The sequence below is a fragment of the Oratosquilla oratoria genome, chromosome 15, assembly GCF_046742065.1.
Source record: "Oratosquilla oratoria isolate Oo_2021 chromosome 15, ASM4674206v1, whole genome shotgun sequence".
Classification (NCBI taxonomy): domain Eukaryota; kingdom Metazoa; phylum Arthropoda; class Malacostraca; order Stomatopoda; family Squillidae; genus Oratosquilla; species Oratosquilla oratoria.
Window position 1 is genome coordinate 30,597,072 of NC_134791.1, and position 14,233 is coordinate 30,611,304.

The 14,233-nt window shown below is 39.1% G+C and overlaps 2 protein-coding genes across 2 annotated transcripts in view; one reads left to right on the top strand and one right to left on the bottom strand.

Moving 5' to 3' along the window:
* The window catches only part of LOC143033380 (uncharacterized), a 14,909-nt gene extending 4,286 nt beyond the window's left edge, over nucleotides 1-10,623 (top strand). The window contains exons 2-5 of the mRNA XM_076198730.1: nucleotides 1,054-1,488; nucleotides 4,395-4,463; nucleotides 7,851-7,983; nucleotides 9,069-10,623. Coding sequence (XP_076054845.1) covers nucleotides 1,054-1,488; nucleotides 4,395-4,463; nucleotides 7,851-7,983; nucleotides 9,069-9,211 — 780 coding nt within the window. The 3' untranslated portion in view covers nucleotides 9,212-10,623. The remainder of the gene's footprint in view (nucleotides 1-1,053; nucleotides 1,489-4,394; nucleotides 4,464-7,850; nucleotides 7,984-9,068) is intronic.
* The window catches only part of NO66 (Bifunctional lysine-specific demethylase and histidyl-hydroxylase NO66), a 40,074-nt gene continuing 36,459 nt past the window's right edge, over nucleotides 10,619-14,233 (bottom strand). Inside the window, exon 13 of the mRNA XM_076198729.1 lies at nucleotides 10,619-10,840. Within this exon, the coding sequence (XP_076054844.1) occupies nucleotides 10,772-10,840 (69 nt within the window). The 3' untranslated portion in view covers nucleotides 10,619-10,771. The remainder of the gene's footprint in view (nucleotides 10,841-14,233) is intronic.

Sequence of the window (14,233 nt, forward strand, 5' to 3'; positions counted from 1 at the left end):
CATAATTTTTCTTTGTTGTTCTTCCACATTCTTCTCGTTTTATGTTTTTTTTTCTCTTGCTACCAGTATTTGTAATATGTAAATTAAAATACTTATATTAGGACTAATGGCCACAGCCACTCTTGATCAAAATATTCAAACAAAACTCCTGTACTCCCCTCATTGAACTATCCAGAGTAGTGATGACGTCATTTTGTACATGGGCGAGTAATTGCCCATTATCGTAATTGGCTAAAGGATTAAAGTTTCTATTAAAGTAGTTTCAACTTCGAGGGTAATGAAATGTCGGCGTCGCTAGACAACACCCAGGGTATGAATGGAACAGACTTAGTAACCATGTAGTGAGCGCTGAAACTATTGGTCGTCTTAAGAGAAGATTAGATAACTTTATGGATATGGATGAGAGGTGGTAATGGCCATGGAACTGCCTAGTGTAGGTCTTATGGTCTCTTACAGTCTCCTTCATTCTTATGTTTTTATGTACGCTAAGGCAACTTGGAATACTCCACACCCGCGTTCACATGAGAAGGTTACGTCCATTCCTCACGTTCCTGTAGCCGCGAAACTTACCCATGTGCGTATTTATGGGACAATTAAGGCTCGTTTCACACGTAACGACTTTTCGCCGTGCGCCATCCACGACACAATGTCGTTTTTTCAAATGACCATGGGTATTCATGGACGCTTTCACTAGTCACGACTACGAACACGTGCAAAACCGCACGGAGAGAAGTCGATAAGTATGAAGCGAGCCTAAGTCACCATAGACAAGAGAGACAAGCTTGCGATTTTAGACACGTGTAGCTGAAGCCTGCGTCAGCGACTTCAACAGTGCTGATGCGGTCTTCCGAGAGCTGTGCTCCAAGACCGCATGGCTCCTGTACTTGAGCTCTTAGTGCAGCACGACCGTCTATTGCGTATTTTATTCTGACTAATATTATTTTATTCATTTGTGTGTATATATGTATATACGAATCAATAAATACATATCTGTTTTCGCTCTAAAGCTGCAAATGACCACTGATCCTTCAACACTCAATTATTGGTCCACAGAAAATGGCCGTCTCGACCAAACCATCGTCGTCTTGGGTTGTCACCATCCTCGTCTTCGCCAGCCTCCCAGCTTACCTTATGGCTGCCACTTTCCATCTCCCCCGGCTGAACCCACAGGAACCTCAGCTCCGAGCACCACCACACTCCCAACCTCAATACCATGCACAAAACGGGGCCAGAAATATCATGCATTCGTTCAAAAATGACAAGAGATTTTTCTCCCATGGTGAAATTAACGTCATCCCCAATGTGCAGCACAAAGAGAGGAGTGATTTCGGTACAAAAACTTCAGGTATTCGAGAAAAGTATTCATCTGCAACAGTCACAGCTTCAGTGGGAAGATGGGGCAAATTCTCCTCCAAAGAAAAAGCCAACCGGCAACTGAACCAAAACAAAACAACCGATGGCGCCACGCTACTCCAAAATGTAATACGGGTAAGTTTTATGATTATGACAGTAATAACAACGTACATTTGTCCTTACTATATATATTGTAATTCCATATACAATTCTCTTCACTTTGTAATAAGTGGCAATTTTTTACACAGTTAACGTATTTCTCTTTATCAAACATTTGTGATACAGATGTGTCTACACGGTTCTAGATGTTTATGAATAATCCAATAGCGATCCGCACAGTTCCTAAAAATAAAAACAAACATTGCTATGACGTCATATGCTTTTGCGCGGGGAAATTCCATACGAACACAGGAAACTGTTTTCCCGAACCACATTTGAAATTTGAAAATGTCAGTAATGGGTTCGAGCGTGTGGGAGGATTTTACCACCGAGAACGTGGTATCTGGGCCTACTGATAACTACCCACATTTAATTTTTGCCTTCTCAAGCCCAGAGTAGGCTACTCCATCAAACACTGATGCAGTACAATGTCGTCTAATTCCAATTCAAATATGGTTTATTCATTCATTGTCAGCTAGAGTCTCAGAGGCTTAGGCTTGTATAGTATTGGTAGGTTAGGCCTAGGACCACTGACAATATTCACTATGACAATTAAGTTGACAGAGTTCTTCTCTGCAAGTAGTTGTTGACCTTGTTTGAGTAACATTTACCACTGTCGACTGTTGTAGCCTATGTTGTGTGTGCAACTGCCCCGAAAGATTAAAAGATCAGATAAATAAATAAATAAATCAGTACACACAAACACACAAACACACAAGACTACATGTCGGGCCATGCTTATTTTGAAACAATTTTTTTTAAATCCCCTCGGCAAATGAATGACTCCCCTGGCCTAACATGCTTAATCAAATAAATAAAATTTGAATTTGCTGTAGTCTATGCAATATGCATTGCATGGCATGCCATAAGCAGGCCTCTGTAGACTGCGGCATGTAACCATTTTAATTAAAATAAGCATTGATAAAGTACGACCTTGAAAGACACTGCAATGACTGGGTAATGCGATACATGCAGAAGCTAACTTGAAACAAAGCCTAGGCATGCTAGAGAAAAGACCATACACGCCACATGATGCCGTGGAAAATACACTTACCTTTCCACAAATTCGGCCTTGTTTCCATTAGTTTTTAATCCTCGCCAACGCTTCAATTGAATGTTGGAATAATCGTCACGACGTTGAATGTCGATCTTGGCACCAGGGAAATCGTCCACTAACAATAAAACCTTTGGAAATGGGTCGCATGTCGCCGATACTCTTTTCACAATGAGTTTGCTCGCGTCTTGATAATTGCCCAACTGCCGATAGAGTGTGGTAACTGTGATGTCAACTTTGCGGTACGCTAATTAGGAGTCCCAGCAAATGAGGCGGGGTTAGGGAATCTTGAAATCGGTAAAGGCTTCATATTTCATCGAATGTTTTAGCAAAAACAAAAATATTTTTCTTTGGTTTGCTAGCACAAAATAAACTGAATGTCATTTGGCATATCTTGAAGAAGGTCGAAATAGTGGCATGCTTCTCAGTAAGATGGGACAAATAGTTATTTATCACATCACAACATTGTAACAGATGGGTTTCGAAGTTCTGTCCGCAAATAACTGAAGATTTATTGGTCCTTACGAGGCTGCTTACGAATTGAAAGTGGGGTTGTAAACAGTGGAAACAATTAAGAACTAGTTATTTTTAGTGTATGAACCCACGATGCTAAAAAATAATTTAGATTAGGTCGGAACTCCTCATATTTATTCAGGCAATATTTTCAAGTGTCATTTGTATCTTAACCAACATTAACAGGTAGTTTGTTCCAAAATTATAATACGGTAAAAAAAGAATAACTGCAGTTTGATCTCTTATAGAATATTTCCTAACCATTATTTCTTGTGACATCACTACGGCCCACAATAAAACAATCATCTATGTTCATATGAACGAAGCCATGGAACATTAGACTTCAATTAAATCACCCTGGTTTCTATGTTTGGATAAGCTAGATAAATTAAGTGCACATAGACACACTTCATAGGGTTTTTTACGTTTCTGCCTTTCATAAGATACGAGGACCAAAACTAAACAGTATTCAAGATGAGGTCTTACAAGAGAACGATATAGTTATTATTAATTTTTCAGTCTCGTGTTCAAATGTTCTTCCAATAAATCCAATTTGCTGTTTTTTTTTGTGCACTGGAGTGTCAGTTTTAAATATTTAGATACTATGACACCTATGTCTCTGTCTTGGTCTGATTTCCGAAGCTAATTACCGTTCATTAAATGATCATTACTGTTGTTTTTGTTGCTTTTATGCAAAAATTTACAATGTTGAATTCCATTTGCCATTTTTTGCCCCAATAACTAAACATTCTAAGCCAAAGTGTAGTTGATCCCTACCCTCTGCATTACTGATTTCTCTAGCAATTTTTGTGTCATCCGCAAATTTTGATATTCTACATACTAGACCAATCCATATAATTTGCATAAATCGAAATGAGAACTATAGCAAGTACAGATCCATGGGGAACACCCCTAAATACATCATACCAGTCGGATGAATTTCCATTAATTACAATCCGTTGTTTTTTCTTTGTTAGCCAATATTTGACCTGTGATGTCATGTTTGTGTAATTTACTGAATAACAGATTGTTAGGGACTATCAAATGCCGTAGTTGTTTTGATATTTTATCCACTCGGTTGTATTACAATAGAGATTTTGTGAATCTAGAATAACATTATTTTGCCGTTTTCAATAGGAACCTCAATTCTTATTCAGAATTTAGAATTTATGAACAGTCCTACATACATTGTTGTACACGGTATGGTGTCCAGTGACGTTTTGATGACAAGCATTTGCATGAAGGATCTGAATTAGGAAGCTCCTGACTTGTGCTAGCAGAAGTTTAATTTTCGTGCATGTTTTATTTTTGACAGAACGCGAGAGCCATTGATGTCTACAACACGTCCTATGTCAACCCCGCCAAATGCTTCAAACAAAACCTGGTAAAACTCTATGGTGTATGTGTTGAGAAAAAAGAAGTATATATAATATATATATATATATATATATATATATATATATATGTATGTGTGTGTATTTACCTAGTTGTATTTTACAGGAAGAGAGCTATATGCTTGTAGTGACCCGTCTTTGTATCTTTCAGCATCAAGTTTGTTCTTAAATTCTTGTATAGTTTTTGCACTCACTGTTTTCTCATCCAATTTATTCCAGTTATCCACCACTCTCGTGTGGGAGACTATTATTTTTCAGATATCTTCTATAAATATCCTTTTAGTTGCCTTTCATGCCCTCTTGGTTTCTTTAATCCCACTTTAATAAATCATCTCTATCGAGGACTTCCATAATTCTGTAAATGGTTAGTAGACCTCTTTCTCTTCTTAGTTCCAGGGTTGGTAGTTCGAGTTTGGACAATCTTTGTTCGTATATCAGTTTGGAGAGTGTTGGTGCCATTTTTGTCGTTGCCCTTTGAATTCTTTCTAATTTCTTTATATTTATGGGTGTCCATAGTGAGCAGCGTACTCCAATCTTGGTCTTATAAATATAACTAATATTTTCTTTACCATTTCTTCACCCAAGTAGTCAAAGGTCACTTTCATTGATCCTAGTAAATTGAAAATATTTACTTAGTTGTATTTTACGGGAAGAGAGCTATGCTCATAGTGACCTGCTTTTGTATCTTTCAGCATCAAGTTTATTCTTAAATTCTTGTATATGTATGTATGTATATATATATATATATATATATATATATATATACATACATATATATATATATACATATATATATATATATGTATATATATATATACATAGATATGTATATATATATATATATATATATATATATATATATATATATTGGAGTAACGCGGCAAGATATTTTCTTTAATGCATATTGAATTGTATGGAACAGCAAATTGAGCTCTGATGAGTTTCCGATGAAGATTTTCAAGTCTTCTGAAGATCTCTCTAGCATGGAGAGATAATGAAAAAACTAAGCCAACTATATGGGTGGAACAGGATACAATACGTTTCGTTACTCACAGTTAGCATTTTCAATTGTAACAAGCACAGAGAGCGTGATTATAAAGTCAGAAAGTAAACACTGGGAAAGGTCACAAAAAGGTTGACCATTACTCTGATCTAAAATTGGGAAAGGACACTTTGATACTGGGGAAGTATCCGTGGGAGGGGGAACAGTGACCACTGGGAAAGGACACTGCAGATAACCGTTACTGTGGCCTGAGCGTCCGTCGCGGCCGGAGTGACTGTTCATGAGAGAGCTGATTTGTGTCGTAGCTGTGGCGTCTGATTTGGCAGTTTCTGAACGGTTTGAGGCTGGGAAGGATGGTTGGGGCTTCCTGCTGGGTATTCAATGTAGGCTGGCTGTATTTGATGTGCATGGCCTCAAGGAGGGCAAGGCGGCGCTTGTCACTTTCTCGGTCTAAAATTATGATATTATCCACTAAGATGGATCCCAATCACCAGATCCATCTTAGCCAGCCTACACTGAATACCCAGCAGGAAGCCCCCACCATCTTTCCCAGCCTCAAACCGTTCAGAATCTAACAAATCAGACGCTCCAGCTACGACACAAATCTGCTCTCTCATGAGCAGTCACTCTGGCCGCGTCGGACGCTCAGGCCACAGTAACGGTCACCTGGAGTGTCCTTTCCCAGTGGTCACAGTTCCCCCCCCACGGATACTTCCCCCCCCCCCACGGATACTTCCCCAGTATCAAACGTGTCCTTTCCCAGTTTTAGATCCGAGTAACGGTCATCATATTTGTGATCTTTCCCAGTGTTTCCTTTCTGACTTTATAATCACGCATTTCTCTGTTCTTGTGACAATTGAAAATGCTAACTGTGATTAGCGAAACGTTTTGCATCCTGTTCCACCCATTGGATTGCTTCCATCGGCAACTTAGTTTTTTTCTTTACCTCTCCATGCTAGGGAGATCTTTAGAAGACTTGGAAATCTTCATTGGAAACTCATCAGAGCTCAATTTGCTGTTGCATACAATTCAATATGCCTTAAAGAATATATATATATATATCAGCAGCGGCGCCAGGAATTTTTAGTTAGGGAGGCTAAGGGGGGGCTGAGCAAATTTTTTTGGGGGGCTGAGCAAATTTTTTGGGGGCTAATAGTAATATGATAATACACATATATTATCCTCATTTCAGAAGGGCTAGCACTGATGGCTGACAAATCTTTAGCCCTGGCAATTAAAAATTCCACTTAATAAAATTATTTCAATGAGTGTTTTAAATTTTCAATTTGCTCATTTCAGTTGGGGGGGCTAAAGCCCCCCCCTGGCGCCGCCACTGATATATATATTTATATATATGCCTACACACATACACATATAAACTAAAACTTGATTATATATTAATTACATACCTTTCAGATTTTTTCTTCTTCCATATAAAGAAAAAATATTCTATCATCATCATTATCATATACCACTACAACAAGAGATGAAATGTAATAGACATATAATATATATGTGTATATATATATATATATATATATATATGTGTGTGTGTGTGTTACAGTATTGATATCTAGACACTTATCCCACTTTGCTTTCATTAAGATAAAATATATGGTAACTTCAACATTATCAATGTTATTAAAAAAAAGAGTTCAACCTGAAGCTTATTTTAAGTTGTATTTCACTTTCTTATGTCTATCTATATACGAAGGGCTTTTTCCCCCATACAAAGGAGGTAACCAAGTCAAAAGGCAAATATCCACTCCCATCCACCACCCTTTCTTCCCTCTCATCTTATCTTCTGACTCACTGCCCTGGGTCAGAAGCAATGTAGCAAAACAGAACCCCCCTCTCTGTCCCCTCATGCAGAAAAAGAGAAGATGGAGAGAAATCCCTCTAGGATGGGTTAAAATATTGTTCATTTATAGCCACTCCTTACACCCCCATCCCCTACCTACTCCCTTGCATCACAGTATCATCTATACACAGCCATTCTCCACTGACCTCTATCTCCTTTGTTCTCTCTTCCTTGCTCAACAGACATTCCTCTAAATTTATTTTCTACAGTATTTAAATTCTGTTTCATATGCTTTATTTAAATATCTGTAACCTATTAGTGGTTTCAGAACCATTTACCCAACACGGTTTCCTTTTGTAATTGCTACCAGCATGATTCCTCATTTACATGGGCAAGGTGCCATTTACAGTGAAGTGGTTCAAGTCAGCTTTGATTAGCCCGTTCACTGATGTCTTTTTAGATATTTTTGGTATCTGATTGCATTGCTGTCAGTTTAACAAAACGGCACTACTAACAAACACTTTTCTTTTTTTTAATTGTTGTGCCACTTCTGGGTTTGGTTGTGGTGCCTAGTGTCTGGTCGACTGCTTCCAGTTCAATCATGACAACTTTCGTCAACTCTTCTGTGACACTCCAGTTGGACAGCGTGAACTCAAGACTTTCTTAATCTCGCAACTCTGTGAGGAGGATCTTTTCACCTTTGTTGGTAAGTCACTGCAATTACTAGTATTGAGCTTATGCCAAGGGGTTAATGCATAAAAGATAGGGTTCAGTATGAGATCAAGATCTATCTATATACCAGGGTATTTTCTCCCCTAATAAGGGAGGTAGCCAAGTCGAAAGGCATGTACTCACTCCCAAATATTCCACTCTCATCCACCACCTTTTCTTCTTAGCTTCCTGTGGGTGAAGGGTCGTCCCTGTCTCTTGCCCACTGTCCTGGTTCAGAAGCAATGCAGCAAGACACAGCAATCTAACTAAGGTCCCAATTGTGTGTTGAGTGTGCAGTAACTAATACATGTTAGGAAAATATTATGGAGTATTTTATATTCTTAAGCATCACAATATGCTTTGCATTGTGATGGTTGAGAATATAAAATGCTTCATGATACTTTCGTAATACCTATGAGTTACTGCACACTCAACCCACAATTTAAGGGACCATAGATATTTTGGATTTCAGGGCAATTTTCATGGAGGGGGGTTGCTGATTAAATGAAGTGGCCTTGCTGTGGATGAGCTGTCTTGCTGCATTGCCTCTGACCCAGGGCAGTGGGTGTGATACAGGGATGACCCATCATCCAGGAGGAGCTAAGATGAGAGGGAGGAAAGGGTGGTGGATGGGAGTGGGATAGGTGGGGATTAAATGGGTGGGGGTGATTTTATTCCTTTTGACTTTGGCTACCTCCCTGGTAAGGGGGAAAAATGCCTTGATATATAGATGGATAGAACTACTATATATCTTTGAGGACAAGTCAATCCATTACGTTCATCAGAAACCCCTTTTTAAGCCACTTTAAGAACCTAATTTGTAGGTGACACAGCCTATGCATTGGTACATACATACATATACCAAGGCTTTTTCCCCCTTCCAAGGGAGGTAGCCAAAAAGGGAAAGGCATAAAAACACTCCCACCCATTTCATCCCTAAATACACTCCACACCCCTCCCACCCTTCCTCTCATCTATGCATTGGTAAATATCATAATTCAGTCAAAATAGTTTTCCTACTACATAATTGTAGAAGGCCCCAATAATTGCATACTAATTAAATGGTCTGTTTGGTTGTAGGTGATATGGGGCTGACACAACAGGAGTTCAATTCAGCTCAGAGCCGGTGCTGTCACAGTGTCCGCCATGTTCAATGTGACAAGGACACGTGGGGAGGCTTACTTCTGTACATGTTCAAGTTCGTATACTACTCTAGACGGTGATGACCCGTACAAATGAAAAGTGAAAAAGTGCCTGTTCTTAACTGGTTGGCCTAGCCTGATGGACATTTTCTCATAAAAATTGTGTCCATAAGTTCTGTACTTGATGGACCCAAGGTGCTGAAAATGGTTAGGAGGCATTACTCGTCATATATTTTATATTCATGCTTCCCATTTATAGTCTTCCAGGTGCCATAAGTCATGAGTTTTCCTGGTACAAATCTCACCCAATGGTGTTGATGCCTAGCCTTCTCCTCCATCATATTCACTAAGTCTAGGTCTGCAGTATTTCCACTTACTGTGCAAAACAATCAGTAAACTTCATATACTTGAAGAAGGGATTCTCTAACAGATATCAGCCAAAATCTGTTAATGTAAAAGTTTTTAACTTTTATCAATGGTATTATATTCAATAAAATCTATATTGCAAATACTTTTTCCCTGTCACAAGGGAAGTAGCCATGTCAAAGATACACCCCAACCCTTGCCTCCCTCTCATCTTAGCTCCTTGTGGATGAAGGTCATCCTTGTCTCCTGCCCTCTGCTTCCTTTTTAAATCTATATCAATGTAAGAATTCCCTGACAAATCTACTCCACCTTACATACTCTTCTTTTTTTACTTCTTTCCAAAATACCTTTTTAGTCTTTGAAATATTCTAACACCTACCCCACATTGCATTTTCCCTTCTCTTGGTCCTATCTGTGCTTCACTTCCCTCTGTATCTTTCACATGCTTCCATGGTTCCTTTGCAACCAGTCCTCGCTTCCATTCTTCCCTTCCTCCACCCCCTCACCTTTTCATTCCACCATTCTACAATTTACTGCCCTTCCCCATTCCCACTCATCTTCCTCATCTCGCAGTCTTTGCATACTTAAGTACTTCTTGAAATGTATCTGTTCTTCCTCTATTCCCACTACATTCCATACCTCTTACTGTTGCCTAGCATTAATTCTTCTTCCTCTTCCACCTCCATTCACCACTTCCTCTCTTCTTCATCCACTCTTAAATCTCTCTTCCACCAGATGATGATCAAACATTCCACCCCTCTCCCCCATAAACGTATTGTCCAGAAGTCTTCCAAAAATCCTTTTGGACACCATGCATAATTGATTATTTATACAAGAAGGGTTCAGTGCAAGATTTTGTAGAACACCTAGTGTTTATACTGTCATCCCATGTACAGGTTTTGTGAAGGATTTATACAGAAGTAGGAAGACATAATGAAAATCAGGCATTATAACTCCTACCACAAAGCTTGTTATTATGACAAAAAAAAAAATTTGATTGAAGATGCCATTTCCAACTAAATTGTTCATAAAAATTCCCCTGTATCGTAAACTTGCAGTGCCTTACAGAATGTACTTATAATCAAATAAATAATTATAAAGTTTTTTAAATAAAACATTGAATCATTGGACAATCTTTTATTAATATGTAAAAAAATCAAATTTTCATAATTGCTTAACCATCTGCCTGTTTCTCTCTTTTTTACATATATAGTAAAAAGATAATTGAACAAGCAAATACAAATTTTTCTTCAAGTTACATGAAAGGTTTTTTTTTTAAATAACTGGAGGTGGATATCTAGATGATATGATTCCTTTTTCCCACAACCCAACAGCAACAGTCATCTGAAAAAAATAAAATTAATATGAAATAAATTAACTCACTCTGATGCAAACTCTATCATAAACACTATACTGGAAACACCTATAAATTTACTGAAGGTACATACATATACCAAAGGCTTTTCCCCCCTTACATGGGAAGTAGCCAAAAGAAAAAGGTATAAAAACCACTCCCACCCAGTCTTTAACCTAAACCATTTCTCTCTCTAATGGCCAACAATTGTTGTTACCTGCCCTACCAGCCTAAGCACAGAGAGCAAAGATAATGACTTTAGCAATAGCTATGTGCTTCCTGACTTTTGCCTCTTACTCTATGTAATTTATCCTCCACAACATCAGTGACAGAACTCTTAATGTTACCAACTGATATCAGTTCTTATTCTGTTTATCATTGGGATGACTTTTTTCTTTTGCCCTTACTTCATTTCCATCAATGCTCATATAATTCTTCCTCCTACTTTAAAACAATACAAGCAACTAATATCTCAAGGCAATTTCTCTGCTATATTGAACTGAGCTCATATATGGCCAAATCAATGTATTTACCTAGTTGTATTATACGGGTAGTGGAGATGTTCGTAGTGACCCGTCTCTACATCTCGCAACATTCTTGTATGGTGTTTGCACACACTATTGTGTGTATTTGTGCATGTGTATTTACCTAGTTGTATCTTATGGGAAGGAGAACTACACTCATGGTGTCCTGTCTCTATCTCACCATATCAAATTTGCTCTTAAATTCGTGTATTGTTTTTGCACACACTATTGTTTTGTCTAGTATGTTCCATACATCCACCACTCTGTGGGGAAAGCTGTTCTTTTTCAGGTCTCTTCTATAACTGTCCTTTTTGAGCTTCTTCCATGTCCTCGTGTTTCTCTCATCCCAATTTAGTAAGTCTTCTCTATCAAGAACTTCTATACCTCTCATAATTCTGTAGATAGTCAACAAGTCACCTCTTTCTCTCCTTTGTTCCAGAGTCGGTAATTCTAGTTTTTACAATCTGTCTTCATATAACACTTTTGATAGTGTTAAAGCTATCTTCATAGTTGCTCTCTGGATTCTCTCAATTTTCTATGTTTCTTTTAGTACTGGGTGACCAGTGTTGCTGTGTACTCCAATTTTGGCCTTATCAGTGTGACTAGTGTTTTCTTTACCATCACTTCATCCAAGTAAGTATAAGTCACTTTTATTGATCTTAGCAGATTATAGGTTTCATTGATAATTTTGTTTATTTGTTTGTCAGAGGACATATCCTTTATGATGATTATTCCTGGGTCTTTTTCAGATCCCACTTTCTTTACTTCCTTTTCACCAACTAAATTCGGGACAAGTGTGAATGTAGTAGTTTCAGAGGGATTAGCTTGTTAAGTGTAGTTGGGAAGGCTTATGGGAGGATCTTGATTGAGAGGATTAGGAGAGGAACAGAAGGAGTAATTGGTGAGGAACAGTGTGGATTTAGGATGGGTAGAGGTTGTGTAGATCAGATTTTTGTGGTAAGACAGATATGTGAGAAAGCTATAGGAAAGGGGAAGGATGTTTTTTGGGCTTTTATGGATCTGGAAAAGGCTTATGACAGGGTAGACAGGAGGGCACTGTGGGAGGTTTTGCGGATATACAGGATAGGAGAAAAGCTTCTAGGAGATGTCAAGAGTTTTTACAAGAGTAGTAAAGCATGTGTCAGGATTAGAAATAGAGAGAGTGAGTGGTTCGAGGTAAAAGTGGGACTTTGTCAAGGATGCGTTATGGCGCCCTGGCTGTTCAATTTGCACATGGATGGGGTGGTGCGAGAGGTAAATGCAAGGGTGGTGGGTCAGGGATTGGAGATGGTTAAAGAAAATGGAGAAAAGTGGGAGGTGAGCCAGCTGTTGTTTGCGGACGACACTGCGCTTGTGGCAGGATTGGAGGAGGGATTGAGGAAGTTGGTGACAGAGTTTGGGAGAGTGTGTGATAGAAGAAAGCTGAAGATAAATGTGGGTAAAAACAAGGGGTGTAAGTGGCAGCAGACTGGAAGTGAGCATTAAGGGAGAGTGACTGGAGGAAGTGGATAGTTTTAGATACTTGGGTGCAAATGTGGCAGGAAAAGGTGGAGTGGAGGTGGAGGTAGAATGTAGATTGAGAGAAGCGAGTAAATGCCTTGGTGGATTAAAAAGTGTAATGAGGAATAGACATTTGGGAATGGATGCTAAGAGGAGACTGTATGAAGGAGTGATTGTGCCAACAGCACTGTATGGGGAAGAAACATTGAACATAAGAGAGGAAGAGAGGATTTTGAATGTGTTTGAGATGAGGTGTCTGAGAAGTATGATGGGGGTTACTAGGCTAGATAGAGTGAGAAATGAGGAGGTGAGGAGGAGAACAGGGGTGGAAAGAGAGTTGGGAGATAGGGTTGATGAAAGAGCATTAGGATGGTTTGGACACATGGAAAGAACGAGTGAAGAAAGACTAGTAAAATAGGTATGGAAGGCAGATGTGGATTGAGTGAACATGAGGGGACGTCCTAGGATGAGGTGGATGGATGGGATGAAGGGGGCTTTGGGGAAGAGGGGAATGTCTGTTGAGGAAGGACAGGAGAGGACAGAAGACAGGGGTGAATGGAGAATGGTTGTATATGGATGATGTTGCGATGCATGAGGTGAAATGGGTGGGGGGATGGGGGTGAGGTAGTATGTGTGAGGAAAATTTGACACAGCCCGAAGGGATTTCTTCCCATCTTCTTTTCTGCATGGGGGGACGGAGGGGGGGTCACCTATTTAGTGAAGTGGCCTTGCTGTGGATGTGCTGTGTCTTGCAACACTGCTTCTGACCCAGGGCAGTGGACAAGGTGCAGGGATGACCCATCATCCAGGAGGTGCTAAGATAAGAGGGAGGGTGGAGGGGAGTGGAGTGTATTTCAGGGATGGAATGGGTGGGAATGATTTTATGCCTTTTTCTTTTTGGCTACCTCCCTTGTAAGGGGGAAAAAGCCTTGGTATATGTATGTATGTAAATTGTCCTATCCTTTTTTTTTTTTCTCCAAATTCCATTATACTACATATTTTAATGTTGAAATCCACTTTCCACTTCTGACTCTGTAGCGAGTCACAGTCTGTTTCAGTACTCACTTTCTTTAATAGTTTTGCATCATCTGCGAAGTTCATGTAACATTCCACACCCTCATCCATGTCATTCACATAAGAAGCAAATATTATTGGAGCCAATACTGATCCTTATGGAACTCCACTAATAACTTCTTCCCATTCATAATGTCCATCCATTTCAGTAGTTTACCTTGTATCTTTCCTATGGTTTCCAGTTTTCTTTATAGTTTTTTGTGTGGGACTTTGTCAAAAGCTTTTTGTAGATCTCGGAAAGAACAATCAGCCCATCGGTCCCTTTCCTGTATTATATCTAGTAGT